The 23,608-nt window shown below is 43.9% G+C and overlaps 1 protein-coding gene across 1 annotated transcript in view; it reads left to right on the top strand.

The window, feature by feature from the left end:
* dag1 (dystroglycan 1) overlaps positions 1–23,608 on the top strand; it is a 56,602-nt gene that overhangs the window by 18,149 nt on the left and 14,845 nt on the right. Inside the window, 1 exon segment of the mRNA XM_071493944.1 lies at positions 10,338–11,108. Within this exon segment, the coding sequence (XP_071350045.1) occupies positions 10,671–11,108 (438 nt within the window). The 5' untranslated portion in view covers positions 10,338–10,670.

The following is a 23,608-nucleotide window of genomic DNA, read 5'->3' as shown; positions in this document are numbered from 1 at the left end:
AACAATGTGTATCAGCTTACTCCTCTTGCAGAAATAGCTGTGTGTTTGAGAAGAGAGCAGGTTGTGTTTCTGAAATGAACGGCGAGTGAAGGTCAGACAGTCTCTCCGACACTTTTTAAACGGCACCATTCATGATTTACAAACTGGGATGAGTTTTTGCTTCACTGTTACTTACTTTAACCTCCAACTGTACTTAAGCCAAAGTCTAAAAATAGTCCCTCTTAGGTTATTTACCCCTATCAGAGCTGTCACAGGGAGGGAAGGCAGGGCACGTTCGGAGGGAATTGCGTGGCACCTGGGAGGGGAAGTTCACGGATTGGAGCGCACCCTCGGATTACAGGGCACAGATTAGCAAGTCTGCAGTGCTGTCTGAAGGGGTTGGGAGTTGAGGAGGGGAACGGCATTTGTGTGTGTGTGTGTGTGTTTGTGTGTGTGTTGGAGCATATAGAAGCTCCGGTGTTGCCCGGCTGTCATTTTCTGTCACAGTAGCAACTGTCCCCAGCTGTCTATCTAACAGACACACACACACGCGCACACACATGTGACCAGCTGCCCCCCAGCTGTCAGTGTATCTCAAGTCTTAGTTGGTGGTCCCAGTAGGAGAAGGGTCACACACACACACACACACACACACACACACACTCTCTCTCTCACTGTCTAACAGTGCATGCAGACCTTGAACTGTGGAGCACGATATGAGAATAACACTTTTTTGTGTTTTTGTCAAGAGCTTTTGGCTACATTCGCACAAGAAACAGACTCAGTTAACAAGATAGTCACACATGGATGCACACACACGTAAGAGCGTAAGAGAGCAAGAGAGAGAGGGAAGTGTGAGAGAGAGAGAAAACACAACTTCAGCAGTCTAATTGGAGTGAAATGTAATTACTCCTGCTACCTACACATTCTCTAACAATAACTGTCCCCCCCCCCCCCTCTATCTCTCTCTCTCTCTCTCTCTCTGTTGTTGTCTTTCTCGCTGCCTCTCTCTCTTCACCACTCCATCTCCCTCTCTCTACCACTCTCGGACTGTTAATTCTTTCATGTTTCATTTGTGCAGCGGTTGCAGTGTTATAATTAGCCTACTGAGATGCGCAAGGCATCGTGGCACTTTCCCCTCATGAGCTGTTATCCTACACACACACACGCACACACAGACACGCACACACACACACACACGCGGCCTCTCTCAAAAGCCTATGAGCCTTACAAGCAAGCAGTCGAAAGCGCTGATGCTTCGACGTTCCGAAGCACAACTCTAATCAAAGTGGACGTGTGTTTGGCTGCATTCGCAAAAGAACCGCAATTCCCATGATTCTGCCCTGCTGGTTTCATTTTTATTTTATTTATTTATTTATTCATTCTCTACTTCCCTCTCTACTTCACCTCATATTAAATCCTCATTTCGAGGAACTTAAAGCACACAGAGCCCTGTGGGGCACAAAAAGGCTTTGTAAACGCATGACAACAACAGGAGGAACACGCAGTGCGACACTATAGGAAACTAAAACCTGTGCATCAGTTTGAACAATATTTCCAAACAGCAGGATGTTGATGTGTTTCTCTCATCTCCATGTGGGTCACGGTTTCGTTGCCACTCCGGTGGATGAGCCTATTGTGGAAAGACAATCCTGTTTTCCGATGAAAGGATTATTTGATAGATAAGGATCTTGTTTTTAGAGATAATAAATGGCGGCCCAGTTACCGCAGGTCGAATGTAACTCTAGAATACAAACCTTCCCTCCATTGTGCTTTTGGACCGCTGGGAGGTCCGGAACAACTGCCCCACCTACACCCATGTCAGGTCACGGTTTCCCTGTCGTGTATTTGTACATATGGAGCTCAGAAAAGCATCCACGCCTCAATGATGCTTTTATTCCCTTTTTTTAAAAAAACTTGTTTGCACAAAGCTACTGAAGCAGAATGGAAATGGTAACACTGGAAGTTAGGCAAAAATAGAACAATGAATGGTTTTGACCCGTTTATGTGATTTTTCTCTCTTAATTTTTAAGTCGTTCAAATGCTGCGTTCCACTAAAACACAGCACACTCATTTTCACATCAGCCGCTGAACTGCGTCGCCAGTCCCTTTTTCTTTTTTTCCCCCCACAGGCTCATATTTCTTATACATATGCATATACATCTGTGCCTCTCATCATCCAGCATGATTGGACATCTGCATGTCCCAAAATGGATGCTACACCCTTCTGTGTGGTATTAATTTCAAGATGGATCATATTTACATCTGAGCCTCAAACGGCCCCCGCCGCCACCCGGGAGTCTGGTCTGAGGTGATGTTGGTGTTTTCTTGTCCTTCTGTCGTGTTTTTCCCGCTTCACGTCTTTCCCACAACTCCCCGTGTTCCATGAGGCAGGTTCACATCTGCTTCCAACTTGTCACACACAGATTTCAGCAACAATATCAAAGCTGGTACGACTGAGGAGTGGCCGGAACTTTCCGCCGGGAGGTGTTATTTTGTCAGCTGGTTTTGTGATTTCTCAGAATTCAGTGTTTTTTTGTTTATTGCTGCTTTGTTCTCCCCCCCCCGCCCACTGCTCCGCTCTTTTGTTCTGCTATTATCTCCTCTGTCCTCTTTTTTCTTTTTCTTTTTTTTCTTAGAATTATTAAATGAGTAATGTGTAACTTGTTCAAAAACTCAAAGGACCAGTGATAGGCTTAGGGCAATACTGAATTATATTGAATATCATATTTCGTATATCATATATCTTGATATTTGGGCTGGACTGTGAGATATTAAAGGTCCCATATTGTATAAAGTTAGATTTCCATGTGTGTTTTGATTTTAAAGCCGGTCTAGCTTATATATTAATACCGTGTAATTAGCAACATATCAAAATGTGCAATTCATCATCAGGACTTCCATAACTTTGTGACGTCACAACAAAACAGTCACCACCTTCAGCCACGCCCCAAGCCCAGTTCACCTGGACCCAGGATTTGGTTTCTCTGGGTGTTTACCTGAAATCAGCTCTATTTTATATTTGATCATTCAGAAAACAGTCACCCTGGAGTTGGATCAACCTGTTCTTACTAATATGTGAAATATGGGACCTTTAAACATTGAATATCACCCAAGCTTAATCATTGAGGAGATCTGTTTTTACAGCTTAGCAAGTTGGAGAGAAAATGCAGTTAACATGCAATCATCATTGTAATTATCAGTCCCCCTCCAGTCATCTCCTCTCCTCTCCCCTCATTACCTGTTTGCTCTCCTCCGTGAACACGGTTTATAATTCACTGGGTTGTTGGGAGTATTTTCAGGCTGGGCTGGTTCAGTGTTGGCATGACACACGGGCCTTCTCCTCGCTGCCTTATGTTCACACATATGGCCCATCCGCTCGCCTTAGTAGCAGCTAACAGTGCCCCAGCCCCCAGACTGGATGGTGGATTTGCATTATGATTGATTGCATTTCTGGGACTGTATTGCATTGTACTGGAGCTGGATCTTCTTCGTTCCAAATGCAGCCAAGCTAATTAGAAATGTCATTATGAGTTGGAATACAGAAGAATTTGAGTACATGCACAATAAGTTTAGTTTAGAGCGAACACGAGTTTGCACAGATTGTGCAGCCACTGAGGTCACAGTTGTGTTCCTGATGCCGTGGTTTTGAAATTCATCCATGAGTTTCTAATAATGAGGTCGGTCTCTCTCTCTCTCTCTCTCTCTCTCTCTCTCTCTCTCTCTCTCTCTCTCTCTCTCTCTCTCTCTCTCTCTCTCTCTCTCTTTCTCTCTCTCACACGCTCACTATAAAAGAACAATACTGACTTCTTATATCCTCACAACGCGAGAATAATCTGACTCTGCTATTTACACGTTAGAAAATCACTCCGGATGAGAGAGCCAGCTAAATACCTAAAGTGTGCCTAATCTCTGTGCTAAATATCTAAATCTTATTGTAAAGGTAAACCGCATTGTAATCCCAGTTTTGCTCAGTGGCTGCAATGCAAATACAACCTGCTGTGAGTCACAGTGGGGGAACTGTATCCATAATGCAGACGCACCGCTCTTCTTCCAAGAGTTGGAAAAATAATATTTTGTGTTTGGGGAATCTGCTTCATGAGGACAGAGATTTGTATGAAAAACATTGTGTTTGTGTGCGTGTGTGTGTGTGTGAGTGTGTGTGTGTGTGAGTGTGCGTGCAATAGCAGTAATATTTGTGTCCTGCATGGCGTCAGTGTCACCTGTCAGTCTGGGAGCTCCCTCAGGAATGTGACCATTTTTAGAAACTCTCTCTCCCTCTCCCATGCCTCAGTTTCTCGGGCCTCTCTCGTCCTGTCTGAGCCAATAATAGAGGCATCAGCTGTGACTTTGGGCGACTGAAAGGTGACGGGAGGAGAGAGGAAGTGCAGAGAGCAGAGGAACGTGCAGGGAAAATGAGATTGAAGGAGGGAGTAACAGAACTTTAAAGTGCCACTGAAGCGCTAATGTTTCGTGCGTCTGACAAGATGTCTATCTCTCTGACTGGCTACCATGTGGGGAATTCCTGTCCTTTAATTGGCCGCTGAGTGGTGTTTCTGTCTCCTCATTGGCTGATGAGGGGAATTCCAGAGAAGCAATTTCCTCAGAGGTTTAAACAGTCTCTGTTGCACTGTGCTACTTGTATATTTGTGTATTGAAACCAGTGAAAGTAAAACAACATGGGTAATAAAGTTTGTAGCTGTGCTGTATAATTTTGAAACTTTATTACTGCAGTCTGTCCATACAAGACACTGCAAATTCATATAGATCAATCTGCCGATAAATATTTTGACGTTTTGTTACACATAGTTTATATACTTGTACATCCTGTACACTCCATATCTCGCTGTGTTAAAAGTCCCATGTTGTAGAAAATGAGGTGTCTTTTTTTATAATAAAGCAGGTCTAGGTCCTATATAAATGCTGTGAAAGTATCGAAATGTGCAATTCATAGAGAAATTCACACAGCCCGTATTTAAAAACTGTGCCTTAAAGCGAGCCTCAAGACTTCCATAACTTTGTGATGGCACAAGAAAACAGTCACCACCCTCAGCTATGCTACCAGCACAGCCCACCTGGACCCACTGTCCAGCCTTTTCAGGATTTGGTTTCTCTGTGTTTACCTGAAATCTGCTATATTTCTATTCTGTCACTCAGAGAAGAGTCAGGCAATCAGGAGAGAGGCTCATTCAAATAAAACACCAGAAAAGGGTCAAATATGGGACCTTTAAGATTTTAGCAGCTGTCTGGTGTGTTGGAGTTCTTGCTATTTGCCTTCTGTTGAGAAAATGCAAAATCCTCACAGTGTACTCAGCTTTTTAAGTAAGAAACTGTGTGTGTGTGTGTGTGTGTGTGTGTGTGTGTGTGTGTGTGTGTGTGTGTGTGTGTGTGTGTGTGTGTGTGTGTGTGTGTGTGTGTGTGTGTGTGTGTTTGATACATGAATTTCCTCCTATCTTGGGTGCAGCCTTTTTATTTTTTGTTGTTTTCCTCCCATGGGAAGGAATCAAAGCCTCTCCAGAAATTTTACCTTTGGTGTGTCCAACCCTCCCTCCTCTTGTCCTCGTCCTCCATTCCATCACCTCCGTCTCATCATACCCCAGTGACAGCATTAAAGTCTCTCACAAGTCTCATGATACCACCCAGGATGTCTCCTTTATCCCGCACCCAAATAAAAAGGCGGAAAAAGAGCAGTTTCACTTTACACTTTAAGTCAAAGATTGCAGCTCATAATATGGGCTTGTGTTTGGACACAGTATTCCCGTATCTCAACGGATGAGTTAGAAAATATTGAAAATGTCTGTGATAGGTTCTCAAAGCCAAAGATAGCATCTTCAGATTGTCCAGGCAACAGTCCAGATCCCAAAAGTACTTCATTTACAATGAGAGAAAACAGAGAAACTCAACAAATCCTCACATTTGAGAGGTTCTGAAGCTTCCAGAAAATATTTGGCATTTTACTTGAGAAATTACTTATTTATAAAAAAAAAAGTATAAATTTATTGCTAACTTTCAGTCGATAGGAAAAACGATAAGTAATTGCACAGCAAACTGGCTCCAGGCTGCAGAGATGGAGAGGAGCCCAGCAGACTCCTGTTTGTAACGATGGCACAGATTATTACTGGAAGGATGAACAGGGCGTGGCGTCACCACTGCCAATTAGCCAGACATTTTGCAAACAAAAACACACTTAAGATATCTTTGGACACAAGGCAGTTTGGGAGTGAAAGGGGGCACAGCATTCAAGCTGTTATCAGCTCAAAGTAGGAAATGCATCTGCACTTTGCTAACTATAGATTTCACATTGTGTCCTGTAACTGATAAGAAATCATCATCTCTCAAACCTCCCATTCCCTCTCTCCTTTTAGCCCCATGTCTCATCCCCGAATCCCCCAGCTCCATGCTCTTTTACCGTCCCGCAACCTATCATGTCTCCTTCACCCTTCCCCATCCAAGTCCATTCAATACCCCGCAGAGGAAGAGAGGCACTAAAAGCATGCAAGTGTCTGGTTAACTGTTTATTTATAAAGATGTCCTTGCAACCTGATAGCGGAGATGGGGCGCAGGGGGAGTTTGTGTCATGTCTGGATATTTATTTTTATCACTGAGCTAGTCTACAGAAATCTAAAAAAGAAAATGTTCAAGGTGTCAGTGTGGGTCTACCTGATGATAACAGACGTTTGTGATATTTCAAAACGGCATATACTTTATGTATCACTGAATGTAACCACTGCTGTACTTCATGTTGGGTTTCAAACCAACTCAGTCTTTAGAAAGGCAATAAAATGTAGCAGATTCCAGTTTCTGAATACAGGCTGTGGGCATTTCTCTGTCGTCTGAGCGCTTTGATACTTTCCCAGTATAAATATAGAACTTACGGACCTGCTTTATAATCAAAGAAGACATGGAAATCTCCCTTTATACAGTGTGGGATCTTTAATAATTGAGGCTCATATAACGAATGTCATGAAACCTTTTTGGATAAAAACCAACATATCACTGTCTGAGACTCAGTCTTGTATTTTCGACTCCGTCTTCATTTAAAAGTGGATTTCAGGTGACATCTCATTTATCCCATGTTCCTCACTAGTCTGCTGTCATTACACTTTTACTTTTGGCTTGTTGTGCACAGCATTGCTTCGCTTGTTTTTTTTTTGCACATCTGCTGTTTTCTGTTTTCAAGAGAACTACAGCGGTTTTTTTTATTTAAAGTAAATCATCGCTTTGCATAGAAATGCGTTTGAAAACATCAACTTTAGCCTAACATTAATATTTGCATTAATAAAATCCCACTGCATAAGTGTTGGAGAGTGACTTCAAGCCCCTGTAGTGAATACACTACTTTTGAATTCAGTCAGAAACATATACTATTAGTCTGATAAGCTCCCTCCTTTAATTATCCCTGGTTTTGTCTAGCCAAGATAACGTGCACACAACTAGGAAAAGGTCATTCTTTGAGCTTGCTGTTTCAAGCGTATGAGTGTGAGTTACTCTGTTTGACTGCTATCAATAAATCATCTTAAGGACGTCACAGTGGCTCAAAGCTCTGTATTTCCACGTACAGCAGTTGGGTGCATCTCAGCACCCAGAATAAATGCCACGCTAGGATTTTAGAGGGTTTTAATTTCCCTACCCATGCTTCTGCCCACACAGCCCAAACATGATCAACATGTGGGGAAGTTTTCCTTGAACACGATAAATCTCTGCACTTACTGGTTAAGTAATTGTAAGGCAGTAAGAGGCTCCGAAAGAAAACCTGACCAATAGGAAGAGAGTCACACAGACATCATTAAGTGCCTGCTCTGAACAAAGGTGTCGCCATGGCGCCCAGTGAACTAGTTTCAGCTGACACACACACACACACACACACACACACACACACACACACACACACACACACACACAAACGCACAAACGCACAACTGGCCCCAGCCTCCTCAGGCTAAATGGTAATCTTTTTAGCCGTGGGCGATGTCTCTGTCTCTGTTCCTTCACTCCTCTTGAATCTAAAATATTTAATTCTGATGCATGGAAACAATTTCATTTTTCTTTCTTTCCTTTGCCTCTCTTGTTCCATCCTCATCCTCCTCCCTCAGCAATCTCTCCATCTGTGTCAGAGTGATCAGTGCGGCCGTGCATGGGTGGGTGGAGAGCGTTTGGGGGCGGTGTTGTAGGTGTCAAGGTAATGACAGCTTTCTGTCCCGCTCTTGAGTTGGGAAGATTTCTCGGCTCTTCTAGCCCTTCTTTGCTTCTGTGTGTGTGTGTGTGTGTGTGTGTGTGTGTGTGTGTGTGTGTGTGTGTGAGTGTGTGTCCCTCATTCTCTGCGATGACAGTGCTCCTTTATCCAGCGGCACAGACAGCTCAGCGGGCCCTTTCATAGCGACACTCCTCCGCCATCATCAGCCCTATTGTCATGCGATGAATAGACAGGCTGTGTTTTTGATAGGTGAGAGAGAGAAGAAAAAAAAAACCTTGAAGGTTTTAGAGAGTGGAGAGAGTGGAGAGAGTGGAGAGAGAGAGAGAGAGAGAGAGAGAGAGAGAGAGAGAGAGAGAGAGAGAGAGAGAGAGAGAGAAGGTGTGGCATACCTTAAGTCTCTGGAGGAAGGGGGAGGAAGGGGAGGACAGGAAGAAGCAAGAAAATGTTTTTGGAAAAAGAGAGCGGTACGAGGGAGGGAAGACAAAGAGAAGAACTGGAAGACATCCTGAGAGCACGAGAGACAGACAGAAGCAATGAAAGGATGAGTGAAAGGATTAAAAAGAAAGGGAAACAGATGACAGACTGAACAACAGTGGAAATAGCAATAAGGGGAAAGGGGGAATAGGAGGGATGTAGCCTGTGGCAATGCAGTTGAAGGTAGCAGACATGAAAGGGATGGAGTTTATCCCTGTCAGCCATCTTGGACGACTTTTGAGGGGGGTTGGTAAAAGTTTAACACTGTAAATAGTGTGCAGAAAAAAAAAATCCAAGGTGACATCAATAAAAAATAAAATTCAAAGAGTAAAAAAAAAATCTTGACTTTCAAAAAAGTTACAAAATTCTGAAGTGGTGGAGGAAGGAAAGAACATTATTTTGAGTCAAAGCTTCCTGAAGTCGACTCTTTGGGTAAAAGCTTTCGCAGCAGGAAAGCTGCACAGCAGCGCTCGCGATTAAAACACAGCATTTTGTCCGAAGGTGAAGCATGGCCAGGGCAAGGGGGCAACAAGAAAGAGGATTTTCTAGTCGGTCAAAAGCTGCCTGGGAGGCCTTGCTGTTGTTGTTGTCGGGAAATTCCCGAGGTGATTTCACTTTCTCCAGTGGGGCATCAGCTACGGGGCAAAAAATGGAGTCAGTGGGGGTCTCGCTCTCTTTCTCGCCCTCTTTTTCCTTTCTCTCATTCTTTTTTTTCCTGCTTTCTGTCCATCTCTCCCTCACAAAAGCCCTCAGGAGAAATCATTTGTGTTGTGACACACACACATACACACACACACACACACACACACACACACACACACACACACACACACACAGTTGGGCAGGAGGGGATCCTCTCCTCCATGAAAGAGCTGAATGAATAACAAACCCCTGAGTTCAGCCCTCCACACTCACAATGGACACAAACGCACTCAGTGGCTTGCACATCAACACATGCTCGCTCTCTCTCTTCATCCTCCCCCCACTCACACCTACACTCTCTCACACACACACACACACACACACACACACACACACACACACACACACACACACTGAGTTTGACCCCTCTCACAATAGGGAAGGCATGCATTCATTAGCGGTTCCGAGAAAGCTTTGACTGGTTCGTCATTGTTCGGCTAATCCAAGGTCCCACCGTATATCACCTTCACCCCCCCACCCCTCCATCCATCCATCTTATTCTCTCTTTTCCCTTCCTCTCTCTCTCTCTCTCCGTCTGTCTCTCTCACTCTTTTTAGTCTTTTTTTTTTCATTCTCTGGTCTGACGTCAGTTTAAAAAAAGCAGTTGAGCAGCAGCAGTTAAAAAAAAAAAAAAAAAGAGGTGTGAGCTAACGAGAGGAGAGAGAGAAGGTGAAAGTGAGTGGAAGAGAGAGCCAGAATTTTTGTAACTAATCAGATTACCCCACAGCAATGATAATATTATCCAACCCCCCCCTTCATGATGGATTTCTATTGACAATGAGATTTGTGTGGCACGGATCAGTTTAAGGGGCTGAACCTATCGAGAGGATTGACTTTGTGATTCAGTGCGAGGTGCTTCAAGTTGAGGCGTTTAGACCAGACTGAGCATCAAGTAGCTGGAAGCTGCAGTGTGTTTCCTATTGCTCCACAGGCAACTCCCCTAACCTTGCCTTCTGTCTTTCTCCCTCTCGTCTGTCTCCCCCCACAGATCTCAAAGGTGCTTGGCGCAATGGGACCCCTGCATCTCTGAAGGGTCGAGCACAAAAGACCAAGGGGAAGAGGCAGAATAAAAGAGGACAAAAGAGGAGGAGGAGGTGGAACAGAAGAAGGAGGGAAGATTCTTGCCCGGCGCCAGGCAAGAAGAGGAGCCTTTGGGCAGAAGAGTGGCTGGAGCAAGACAGGGAGGGAGGGAGATTTGAAAGGAAGGATTTGCTCTATCTGTCAGGGGTGCATGCTCCCCCCTAAGTCCGCCCCCTCCTACTTGGACAGCCTCCTCCCTTTTTTATTTTTTTTTCAGTGACAGGCCGACAAAAGGCAAAGAATGCACGATAAAGTAAGTGTGGGTTGCCTCGGGGCGAGCAGGGGCCTGGATGTGAGACTACCCAGGACTAGAGCCCTGCTCCTGGGCTTGCTTCTCGCCACGGTGGGCTGGCTCCATCCGCCGGTCCGTGCAGAGGTGGAGATCGACGTGCTGGGCGAAATGGTGTTAATGGAAGCGGGTGAGCAAAGCGGGAGGGCGGGTGGAAGAAGCGAGCTGGAGGCCTCCATGCAGTCCTCGCTCCTCCAGGATTTCCGGGAGGTGACGGAAGGCATCCGGGCGATGGAGGCTGTCGCCGTGCGAAACGGCGAGACAGCAGCAACTCAGCAGAACGCGGCGGCGCCCACTGCCTTCCCAGACTCCTCAGCAGTGGTGGGTCGAATCTTTCAGATGAAGGTGCCAAACAAGATGGAGGATGTTTACCTGGGTGATATTGTCAAGGTGAGTCCCAGCATCACCAGCTTGTTCTTTTTTTTTTTTTTTTTTTTTTAGGTCATTTGTAAAACTGTTTTTTCCTTCTCATTCTTTGGGCCCCTGCAGACTCAACCGCAGCAAAGTCAACTCAATTTAGTCCTTTGAATATTTTTTTTTTGCTTCTGCTCTTACTCAAACCCAACATGTAGAAAAGTATTGTGGCCGTGACACTTTCCTTTGACACAAACTGGGCCTGCACATTCGATGAAGGTACAAACTCAGACGTAGAGAGCCATGGGCATGGAGAGGTCAAACATCCTGGCAGATCCCTTATGAACACACTGTCTCCCATAACAGAAAGCCACAAAGATTTTTGTGGGTTTTTGGGGATTTGGGGAAGTACTGAGCAAAAAATTCCTGTCAATATCACAGTTACAGAGCATGTGAGATTCCTTTGTATTCAACCATGTTTTTCAGCCGGGGTCATGAAAACCTCTCTGCAGCAGGCTTCTGAAACATGTCAGTATGGACAGACTTTGAGTATTAAGCTGATAAAACTATGTTAAGTATGTATTTTAAGCTGTTGAAGAGCGTCTCTATTATTCCAAACACAACATAAGGGGCAGTTGCCATCACATACAAGGTTATGATAGGGGCGGGTGGTACACTGGTTTCTTTACTGTCACTGGTATCATGTTTTGCCACAACATGGATTTTGCGATGCCATCATTACCAGGATGACAACACACACACACACACACACACACACACACACACATCATGCGCTGACTTAACGTGATGCATGCTGCAGAACGTCACCATATCACACTGTGGGAGTAAGGCAGCTGCAGTTTTCTGACTCTTCAGTTGCTGCAGCTTTTGCTGACAGAACTTTGTCCTGATTGATTGAACACTTTAGTTTTTGCCTCTGTTGCAAAACAGTATAGTTCAGGGGTTCGTTATTGCAACAGAAGTACCGGCCCTTATACTTACAGTCACATTATTCTGTAGAAATTCAAATAGTTTGTAAAGGACAATTAAAAAGATTTAAAGTTTTTCAGACTGTGTGATCTGCAGAGCAGGATCCTTGTGTTGTGTTCAGGAGTCACTGTCAGTAACTTTCTTTAAAAGGTTACGTCAGCTTTCAGATTCTTCAGTGTGATGTGATTCCCAGTGGCTGGTGTATTTGTTGTTTGTGACTCTTTTATTTCAGTTAACAGTTGACGTGGAAAAAAATAAATAAATAAAAAACAGCCTTTTTTTTAATCCCAAATATTCTTTATTACTCAGCTCAGGTTCAGTTCAGTGACAGCTTGAAACAACAGCACAGCAGGGCTGTTACTAGTAACCCTGAGACTGAATCACATTACATTTACTTATTAACCTGCATTATATTAACCTGCAGGCTGCTCCAGGCCACAGTTTCATTTCTATTTCTGTTCTCCCAAACCCCCCCCCCCCCCAAAAAAAAAAAAATATATATATATATATATATATATATATATATATATATATATATATATATATATATATATATATAATTTTTTTTCCCGGGATTATTTTTTTTTTAGGTCATATTATATGATTATGAGTATATTATACCACAGAGTGTTGGGGTGTTTCAGCCTAAATAAGTGGGTTGACTCCAGATGAACTCCATGAATGAGCCGTTTCCCTAAAAAGAAAATATGTCAGTGAAATTATGCGAGTGTGCGCTGTTGCTCTAAACCTCCCCCGAGGCAACACGTATCTGAAGCCATTCAGAGCAGTGTGCCCTTTTTTTTTAATTGCACTGCATTTTCCACAATGGCCAGTTCTCTGTAATATATGTGCCCCCCCCAACACACACACACACACTGTCCTCCTCTGTCTCTGTCTCCTAACACCACCTGTTCTCCCTCTTCTCTCACCTATTAATTCCTTCTATCTTCCTCTCCTCCTCCTCCTCCTCCTCCTCCTCCTCCTCCTCCTACTCCTACTCCTCCTACTCCTCCTCTTACCACCATCACGCTCTCAGACTTCACCTCTATCTACAAATTGAATTCATCCTTCTCATCACTTCCTCTTCCCCACCCCGCAATCGTTCCAGACACTCTTTTTTTCCATACACCCAACATTATCTGTTTTAGCCGCCCCCCCATCCTCCCGTCCCTTATTTCCTCCTGTCATCTGTGCCCCTCTTTCCTTTAACACTCTCCTCACACTATTTCCATCACTTCCTGTTTATCCAACATCCCCCACACTCTTTCTTCTCCTTTCCTTCATCACATGTTCACTTTTAAACCCCTTATCTTCTCTCACCCGCCCATATTATCTCCCTCCATCACATTCCAGCCTATCATATCCTGCCTCATAATTCCTCTCCTTCTTTTTTTTTTTTTTTTTTTTGCTTTTAAGTCTTATCCTCCCTCCCCATCCCTTCTTCCCTTGCTCCTTTCTTCCAGCCTTGTCGAATCACATCAGATCATATCAATCAAGTTCCCCAGTAACGAGCAGCAGGAAAATACACTGGTACTTCAGGACCCAGCTCATTTACACACAAACTCTACGGAAGGATGTTGAAAAATCTCATTTCTGTAAAGGAATACTTCTGTTGCGTCCTGTTTCACAGCAGTCAGAGTCATTTGGTCTCTTCCCAAAGGGTGGGTCTTGTTTTTTCGGAAGAATCTGCTCTTTAATTTTTCAGTCATCTTAAAAGTTGAGACAGATGACTAAACAAGGCTATTTGCAGAAGTTTGAGCCGCCTGGGGCCGACTGGATGTGGCTTGCTGGCACACAACACGCGCGTGTGGATTCTGTCTGGGGAATTTAAAGGGACATTATGTATATTTCATGCCACAGTTGACATGAAATTCATCGGGTCAGTTGCCAGGTTTATGTAATCCTGTGGAGATGTGGAAGTTAGTTTTTATTGTGGAGCTACTCTCCTTCCTCTGATCCAGTCCTCACATGTACTTCCCTCTCTTTCGTCCCTTGTCATCACCTCCCCTCTCACTTGCCTTTTCTCCTTTTCACCTGCTTCTCTCCCTCCCACCTCACTGCAGTCATGCTCCACACCTCCTCCTCTTCTTTCTCCTCTGTCCTCTTCTTCAGTTTTTTTTTTCTTTCACAACCTTTCTGTCACTGCTTCCACCTCTTTCTCTGTCTTTCTCTCCCCCTTCTCCGTTTGTCCGGCAGACGAAAGCTGTTCCTCCAAACCTGATTATATCTGTCACACTGTAAGCTGCAGGGCCTCCTATTAGAGCCAATAGGAGTTGACAGCATGGGCAAAAGGAAGCCAAAAGGATGGGGCGAAGTGTTAGGGAAGGAATAATGAAGAGAGAGGGGAGGAGAGGTGGAGGACATGCGAGATGCAGAGATGAAGGGAGGCTGAGAACAGAGAACAAGATCACGACCTTCGAGGCAGCGGGGCCGGCTTTTATGAGACCCCACTATCCTGCAAATAAAAGGTCACAGATAAGATCTCAACAATGTGTCCATACATCCTGTAGAAGCGTCCTTGTCCTTTCCTCCTTTGCTCTTTACAATAACTTCAAGAGAGATGTGTTTACTTCCTCTCCATTTTCCAGTTTCAACACTTTCTCCCTCTCCACTGCTGCTCTGTCCTCCATTACAAATTTCAACACTTTCACTCCGCACCCCTCCACGCACCTCCTCCTCTTTAACTGCGAGTCGCCCCCTCAGGTATTTCGAAGGTCGGCGCTCAAGGTTGTGGTAGCGAAAGGCCAAATCAATTTCTGTGCTTGGCGTTGCACTCATACTAATGGCCTTTTCTTATGAAAATCTGCCAGAATTGGAGAGGTCTCTCGCTCCGTGACAGCCCGCCTGCCCATTCACCTTTCGCTGAGCGATCTGGCGCCCCGCTTATCCATTCATACTGTGTAGAGCTGAGGATTCTCAGGCGGGGTGGGCAGGACATCAACCTCAGAGGAGGAGAAGGAGGTTTTAAAAAGGGCGCAGTGTGATTTAACAAACCTTTCCAAAACACAGTGGAAACATGCGGGAGAACCTTGAACCAAGACCTTACCGGTTCTTACGAGTTCAGGTTATGCGGAGTTCCATGTTACCTTTTGCTCAGCAGAAACCACCTGTTAGGAAGCTAATGGCAGCCAATCAGTGATGAGGTTCAGGGTTTGATTTGAGTCTGTTCTGGCTTATTTTGTCACCAGAAGTGTAAGAGTACCTGTATGTACTACACCTACGGTTTGTGTTAAAACATTATTCAGGTGTTGTTGTTGTGCATAAACTCCTTTACCAGGCAAATTATTTCGTATCCTTTCTGATAGAAACATGTTTTTTGAAATTTGATTCCTGGTTTCCTCTCTTGGAGAGGATCTGTGGCTGGTTGACCTTGTCTGAATATTTTTAAAGTGGATGTTTTTAAACTTTGTAGTCTTGCAATAAATAATAATTAGAAAAAAAAAAAAGTGCTCCAACTACAAAACACCCGGCTACAGAGCTGCAGAGGAAACATCCCTGATTTCTGTGACCGGTGCACAATAATTCACTCAGGTGAGGAGGCGGGACCTTCGTGGCCGCAGCCTCTGTATGCAGGTGCTGCTGGGACTTAAAGACCCTGCGGTGGCTGCTTTCGTCTACTGTTATTAATGGAAGTGGCCGCAAGACCGGGGTTTCTGGCCAACAGATGAGTACTCTCCATAGCCTCATTACCACAATTACCGGCATAATTAGCTGATTGGCTGATGGGCTGGCTGGCAGGCAAGCATTACCCCCCTTGCTCCCCCAGACCCCTCCCTCCTCGCTTTCATCCTAGGAAGTAACTGACGCAAGCTGAAAAATTCTATTGTACTTTAGTTCTCGGAAAAAAGGAAATTTAGAGTCCAGCGATGTGATGCTTATTGTGTGTGTGTGTGTGTGTGTGTGTGTGTGTGTGTGTTTGTATTTCTCTGTACAAGCGTACGTTGCATATTCCTTTGTGAATATTTCTGATTGTGTGTTTGCATGCAGATTGAAACGAGATAGTCATAGCTAACCGGTTTGTAATTATTCTCTGTAAGCCCCCACCACCTCCCACCTCCGCCCCTCGCTCCTCCACCCCCTCCGCTCTCTGTATCTTTGTCTTTCTCTATTTAACATCACCCCAAAGCCAAAACCCTGGATAACAAACAGCTTATTTGGTAAAACACTGCTCTCTCTCTCTGCTCTGCTCTAAACTGAGATCACACACAGAGATATGTGTGTGTGTGTGTGTGTGTGTGTGTGTGAGAGAGAGAGAGAGACAGAGAGAGAGAGAGTTGCTAAATATTGTGCATGCATGTGTATGTACAAAAAAATATACTTATGCACTTATATGCATATTTGGGGGAAAGCTGTGTGTGTGTGTGTGTGTGTGTGTGTGAGAGAGTGAGAGAGAGAGAGAGAGAGAGAGACTGTGCGAGTCTGTGGTTGTCAGAAGACATTGACTAGCTGTTTGGATCGCTCCTCTCTTGATGAATGGAGACAGTAGCTTGCTGTTGTAAAGGGCTGTTCCCCCCGGGGGCATTTTGGTGGGAAAACTAACTTTCTCTCCTCCTCCCCGCCGCGTCCTTTCCCTCTCCTCTCAATTCATTATCTCCTCCTCCTCCTCCTCCTCCTCCTCCTCCTCCTCCTCCTCCTCTGCCTCTCTGTTGTTCACCGTCTCTCTGCCTCCCTACTTCTCCCCATCTTCCTGGCATCTGGTTAAACTTCCAGTCTTCCCTCTTCCTCCCCTGTTGTTCCCCTTTAATTGAAGGAACCCCCTTTCTTTTCTTTTTTTAATCAGTCTTTCGTCCTTCCTCCTCCACATCAGCAAGCCGTCTGTCTCATTTTTTTTTTCTGCAACATAAGCAACAATTATTTTTCCTTCTTTCTCTTCTCCACATTTCTTTTTTTTAAAACCACAACCATCATTCTGTTTATTCCTCCCTCCTTCTACTTCATCTCTTCTCACAGTTTAGTTTGTAAAGTTTTTTTTTTTTTTTTCAAATTCTAATTCTCAAAGCTGTCGTATTATGTCAACAATTCTTTTATTCGTTTGTCCTGCATTGAAAAGCCCTTTTACAGAAGAGCTTCACCCCACAAAACCCCTGCAGCTCCGTAGCTGTTAGCTGGCAGGGTAGCAGTGGAAAACTGGTATTAAGGGAGCAGGAGGGAGGAGGCAGCCCCAAAGATAAAAACACACACACCAGAACATATGAGTCACTCTAGCTGTAAGCTAGCATGCTGCGATCGGTTTACTGGCACCAGATTGGTGGTGGCCATGTTGCTATGTAATTAAACATACAGCAGGCGAGGCCTTTTTGATTCATATGTTCCAAATTATATGCTCCCACAAATTCATTCATACTTTGGTGTTTCTTAGTTGGAGCTGAGCGTTTGTGTATTTGACATACTTTCTACTGGAAACCCCCCACCAGTACCCGGGTAGAAGATTTTGCTGCGATCCACATTGATACCTTCATGTCAGCATTGGATTTTCAGGGTGTAATTTCCATTTGACCTTTAGCACACATAATTATGCCAAACAGCCAGTGTTTGACTCCCTAACCTCCATGAGGAAAGTAAGAAGGAGAGAAAAAAGAGGAGCTAATTTAGTGGGTTTAGCTTCCAAAAAAGAAAAAAAATAGAGAGTTTGTGACTATTCAACATTGTAGAGGATGCCTCCTGATGTTGTTATGGTGTGTCCTTCTGTAGCCTAGCAACTACATGATTTCTAGACCAGCCAGTTATCCTCCAGCATGCTTGGTTGTCACCCAAAGGGGGAGCGGAGATGCAGCATGGCTGGCTGCTTTCCCTGGTTTTCCAGGCTTAGTGAGGCAGGCCGTATTTGGTGTGTGAAGGTTACAGTAGCAGATTATATTTAGATGCTAGATTTGCCCATTAAAGGAGCTTCATGTAACTTTTTGCTATTGCTGCATACCCAACGTTAGCATTAACAGCTGTTTACCTATTAGACCAGAAGAGACGTTGCAAGTTCAACATCAAACTTAATTCAAGAGTTGTCTCCAATGATGAAAAGCAACCCTCTTGTTTTGCTTCTATTTCCGTCACTTCTTTTCTACTACTGAAGTTAGCATGCTAACCAGCTAGCTCCAGGCTACAAGGCCCATCTTGTCACTTTCCAATACCGAGTCACTGTAGCGTCCAGGCTGCCCTGAAGAAGTAGCGCTGCTCAGAGGACATATTATAATCTCTTGCATTGTAAATGCAAAAATAGCTGGAGCTCATTGCATCAGTGCTACGCAAACAGCTATTTGCTAACGCTGGCTATGTAGCAATAGTAAAACTTTCAAATAGCTCCTTCAAGGTATTTCTTCACAGAGCAATTTGTTGATCATTACTGGAAGTCTTGCCCCAAAAAAAGAATGGTGCAGATAAAGCAGGGTTTCTACAGTCTTCACCATTTTTTTTTTCATTCAGGAAACTCGACTTCCCATAAAGGTCATGATGCGCAGGCAGTACTTCTGCCAGGATGACAAGCTGGCTGAACGAGTCTTAACTACACTGCTGTGTTCAATACAGAATCAAACATTTTTCCTACAGTAACGTTGTCCTTACGGCAGTTGTGTGGTCTCAATTTGGAATGAAACCCTCCATGTTATTCCTCTCATCTCAAGCTGTATTGATTTTGTTTCAAGTGACCAGCCTCCTTCTCTTCTTCAGGCTGTAGCACCGCTGCATCTCTACCACTTCAAAAAAAAGGGCCCTTTTATATCATGTCTCTCATTATCCCTAAGCAATGTGTTGAAGATTTAATGGTTCGTGTCAGCACTGTGGCTCGTTAGCCGGATAAAGATAGCTAATGTTCTATTCACACCGCATCAAAGAAAAAAAGGGAGGATAATTGCTGACCTAGGGACAAGCGAGGGACAAGCGAGGGCCTGGCCGGGTCCTGCGTCAGAGTGAGAAATTATTCTTTCAGGATGCTGTCAGCCTGTCCGGTTACACAGATGAAGACAGTTGGAGGGAAAGTGAGCCTGTCAAACATCTTAATGTAAGGAAGAGCAAATCTAATTGTAGTTAAGTTCTTTTTATTCGCTGGTCAGAAGAAGTGATAGGGACTTAACATTGGATGACATGTGCTTAATTGTCATATTTTCCTCCATTGTAGCTGTGTCACAGTGGATTTAACAGTGTGATGTGGCCTGCAGCTCCGGCTTTACTGTACTGTGACTCTCCGCTCTTCCTGCTTCTCACGACACTTTCTTGTGCTTTAACTCTGCTCCATCTCTCATACAGAACGATTTGAGTCCTGTCATTACTGACAACAGTATGCACTTGTACTTTGCTATTACAATAAAATGTAAAAGGATTGTGACTCTCATCAATTCTTTGCAATAGATTTCAAATTTTTAGTTGATTAATTAACATGTTGATGGACAGAAAAACAATTGGCTGCTAGGCATGAGCCAATATTTGATAATATTGAATATCGCGATATTTCTGCCACATGCAATATTTTTCACAGTTTTCTTGATCCTCGTTTCACTGCTTTTAAGTGGCAGCATCACTTATACCTGAAACACCATCATAATATTTTATATTATTAAAAAAAACAAAACACATGAAACATAAAATACAATAATAATATGTATATATTTCTGCTTTTCTTTGTTTATGTGACAGTAAGCTAAATGTTTTTGACTGTTGGTCAAACAACATGCACTGTAACTTGAGGATGTCACTTTGGTCTTTAGGAAACTGGTTTGGCCACTAACATCAGTTAATTGAGAAAAATTAACACAAGGAAAATAACTGGGGACTATTTTAATAGCTTTTCAATCAAAAATGCATAAATCTGAGTGACTTTGGGTTTTGTAAAAAAATGTACAAAATAAGCTATTTGAGAATGTCACCTTGAGTTCAGCTCCGTTTTGATATTTCTTTTTTAACATTTGATGGCCCAAACAAATATTATCAATTCATCAAGAATGTCATCTGAGGATTAATTGATCATGAAAATAATCCTCAGATGCCGCCCTGCTTTGCAACATATTGTGTGAGCAATCAGTTAGAAAACATCAAAGAGATGTGCAGAGAAAGAGATAATTTTCGGAGCCATAAAGCAAAATGAAAATCAGATAAACATGCTGAAAAAAGCAGAAGAGAATTAATTGTATAATGTCTGTGTATTTGTGCGATGAGTTGAGAGAAAAAACTGATTTGTTTGTCCTCATTTGCTGCAAGAGATGCGTGGCTCAGAGGTTTGCGCCAGTCTTTATTCTTAGGAAATGAAAGTATTTGTGTGGACATGTCAGCACTTCAAAGAAAAAACAAAGGGCGGATATGTAAGTGTGTGTGTTTGTATGTGTGTGTATGTTTGTATGTGTCTTTGTGTGTGTGTATGCTGTAACTTCCTAAGGCTGCAGTTACCCTCAAGTGTTAAGATAAAGTAGAACATTTTCTACTGTTGAGGATATTAGGTGTGTGTGCGTGTGTGCGTGCATGTGTGCGTGCGTGTGTGCGTGCGTGCGTGCGTGCGTGTGTGTGCACGCTGGTGATAGTGAGTAATTTTGGTGGGGCTGCAACATTAGTCAGAGCTGAAGCTGGGAGTCTGTGGAAAACGAGCCACGTGCTGAGACAGAGATAAAACACACAAACACACACACACACACGCTGTGTTACTGTTCCAGGCAGGGGCTATACAAATATACATGTGCATACACATGTGTAAAATAGTATACACACTGTGTGTTTCTGCACTTGTGTGTTTGTGTGTGCACGCACATCTTTCACCTTATTCCTCCAGTATCTGTTTACATGTCCTACTCACTTTCTCCCCTACCACTCTCTCTCCATTTCACCCTCTCTCTCTCTCTTTCTCTCTCCTTTATACACTCACACACCACATCTGTCTCGCCGGCACTTTGTTTAGGCTCTGCTTTATTTTTCTTCCTCCCGGTGTCCAGCGTAGCACAGTGGGTAGTGAGGTAACGTTGTGTTTGCGAAGCCAGAACTGGTCCTTGGATGACTGCTGCATAGGCAGCAAGCTGCACGCTCGTCTCCTCATTTGCCTTCTAGTTGTCCTTGTTATAACAAAACACACATACACACACACTTATACAATTACTGTCCTCTTCTCACACATGCACAGGCTCCTTGTCTTTATCCTTCAAACATTCGCGCTGTGGCCAGAGATGACCAGCTTCTGTCAGCTCCTGAGTGTCTGTTCATTGTTGTCAACTGCAAGCAAGAGAGAGAGCGAGAAGAAGGAAGAGAGACTCAGAAGGAGAATGGGGGAGAGCTTTATAAGTTTTGCTGAAGGTCTTGGCGACCAGAGGGTGTAGGTGTGTGTGTGAGTGTACTTTAGCAAAGGTTTTATAGCTAAGAGCCTTCTCCATCATCATACAGTAATGACAGTATAATAGGGGTCTATTTGTGGATTTGAGTGTGTGCACGTGTGTGAGTTAATACAAGCACATGTTTGCTCTTCCAATTTATTGGGAGTTTTGTTTTTGTGTTGTTTTGTTTTTTTTTTTTTGGATACATCTGCAGAGTTCTCTCTTGTAGTGCAACAGCAGTTGCAAACGTTAGAATGACTTTTTGTTAATGTCTTCCCTATGCAGCAGATTCCTGTGGATCTCTGACAGTGCAGCGTCCTACAATGGGGCCTATTAATAGAAAGGGATCTATTTTTCCTGGAACGTATTTCATCTCTGGGAATCTACATTTCCATTCAACCGTATTACTGTGGAGTGAAAGCGTCATAACTCAGGTTCCACTGGTGTGCTTTTATGTCGGACGTGAAGTGGGAACTGTGCACAGTTTTGGAAATGCATTATGGGTTTTATGTTCGAGGATCCATTAATGCATAATAAAATTACTCTTTACTGTGTAGGTAGTATATAATTACTGCATGGCAGATGATCTTGTTGAAGAAAAAGGTGAAATGTCAATATTATCCCTACATTTTTTATTAACACTTTATAACACAGGGTTCACCCAAATTGCAAAACATCGTATTTTCCTCACTTACCTCTGGAGTAAAATCTAACTGTGTAGGCTGGAGTTTTATTTGTGGATTCAAAACACCAACAATTTGTCCTTCCAGAAACAACGTCCAATTTATCCTGGATAATCCACAAACCAGTGACCAAAAGATAATCCAATTAGATATACAGTACGTATATTGTATTACCAGTGCTGTGAACCACAACCAAAACCCAAAGGTGTAGATGTCTGTAGTTAGAGTGAACTGACCCTTTGTGACCTGCTGGTTTTAAAGAGATGTTGTTTTATTGTTGGATTAAAGCAAAGCTGGTGCTGTGAGTTGCAGCATAACTCGTTATCAAATCTTTTCCTTTGGTTGTTGCTATGCCTTCACACAGCCGTGGCGGAGGGATTTTGAAGTTGTCGGCGAACGCGGTATCTCAGTAACACCTCGAAGAATTCTTTTGGTGCAAACCTTCACTTGGACTAAAAGACAAAAACACTACTGGCCATCATTCAAAGATGTAGCTCAGGAACAGAAGGGGAGGTTGTGACCATATTTCCTGCAACTTGCCTACACAACCACGAGGCGGTAATTCTAGTTTCCTTTGTAACAAGTTGACATTTCAGAGTTGCAGGGCATGGAGCCCCCACCGATCGGGTCATATATTTCCCATTCCTAGATTGCACCATTGAAGGGTGTGAATGTGCCTGCTGTGGACCTGGGCCACGAATGAATTTTTAACAGTAGAAAATGGGCTGTAAGATGGATTTTTCCCTCATAAACATCCGCCTGGTTGCCTCCCCAAAGCCCCCACCCCATCCCCTCGTTCTATAGCTCTTCCATCCATCCATCCATCCATCCATCCATCCATTCATTCCTCCCTCTTTGCCTCACATTTTCCACTGGAAACACTTGACTATGCCAGCAATTCCCTCTACACCCTCTCTTTTTCTCTCTCTGTAGGTTTTGTTTCTGGCCTCCCCCTTCTCTCTCTCTCTCTCTCTCTCTCTCTCTCTCTCTCTCTCTCTCTCTCTCTCTCTCTCTCTCTCTCTCTCTGTATGCATCCTCTTTCTCTTTCTCACTCGCCCAACGATGGGTTTCTCTCAGTCTCGCTCCACTTCTCACCTCCCCCTTTCACACTTTCTCTCCCATCTTTTTCCGCCATCATTCTCTTTTCATCCTCCCTCCCTCCTTGACCATCATTCGCTCCCTCCTTCCATGCCTCTATCTACCTTCCCTTTCTCTTCCTTCTCCCTCTGTTTTCCTTCCTTCCATTCCCTCACCGCGGCGGATGCCTGCATCTCCTCTTCCTCCTCCTCCTCCTCCCTCGCCTCCTCCAAAATATGAGGCTTATCTGTTAAGCTGTCAGCCGGGTCCCCGGTAACAATGGCCTCCTTTCTCCATGTTCTGTTCTTGCTGCAACAATGAGCTGCTTTCTTTCCCTGAAGGCTGAGAGACTCGACGCCTCCTCGTAATATCTCAATGTTTAGGAGATCTCTCCCTCTCATTCTCTCTCCGATTCTTCTTGCTTGACCTCCCTCTTTCATTCTCTCCATCCCTTCTGCCTCTGTGTCTCTGTCAATATCCCCGTGCAGTTGACTGTCTCTCACTCTCG

Source organism: Trachinotus anak, unplaced genomic scaffold (genome assembly GCF_046630095.1).
Source record: "Trachinotus anak isolate AG129_WGS33_773 ecotype Australia unplaced genomic scaffold, CSIRO_AGI_Tana_v1 ptg000013l, whole genome shotgun sequence".
In the NCBI taxonomy this organism is placed as follows: Eukaryota; Metazoa; Chordata; class Actinopteri; order Carangiformes; family Carangidae; genus Trachinotus; species Trachinotus anak.
The sequence above is the reverse complement of the archived record's forward strand: the minus strand, read 5'-3'. Positions and strand labels throughout refer to the sequence as shown.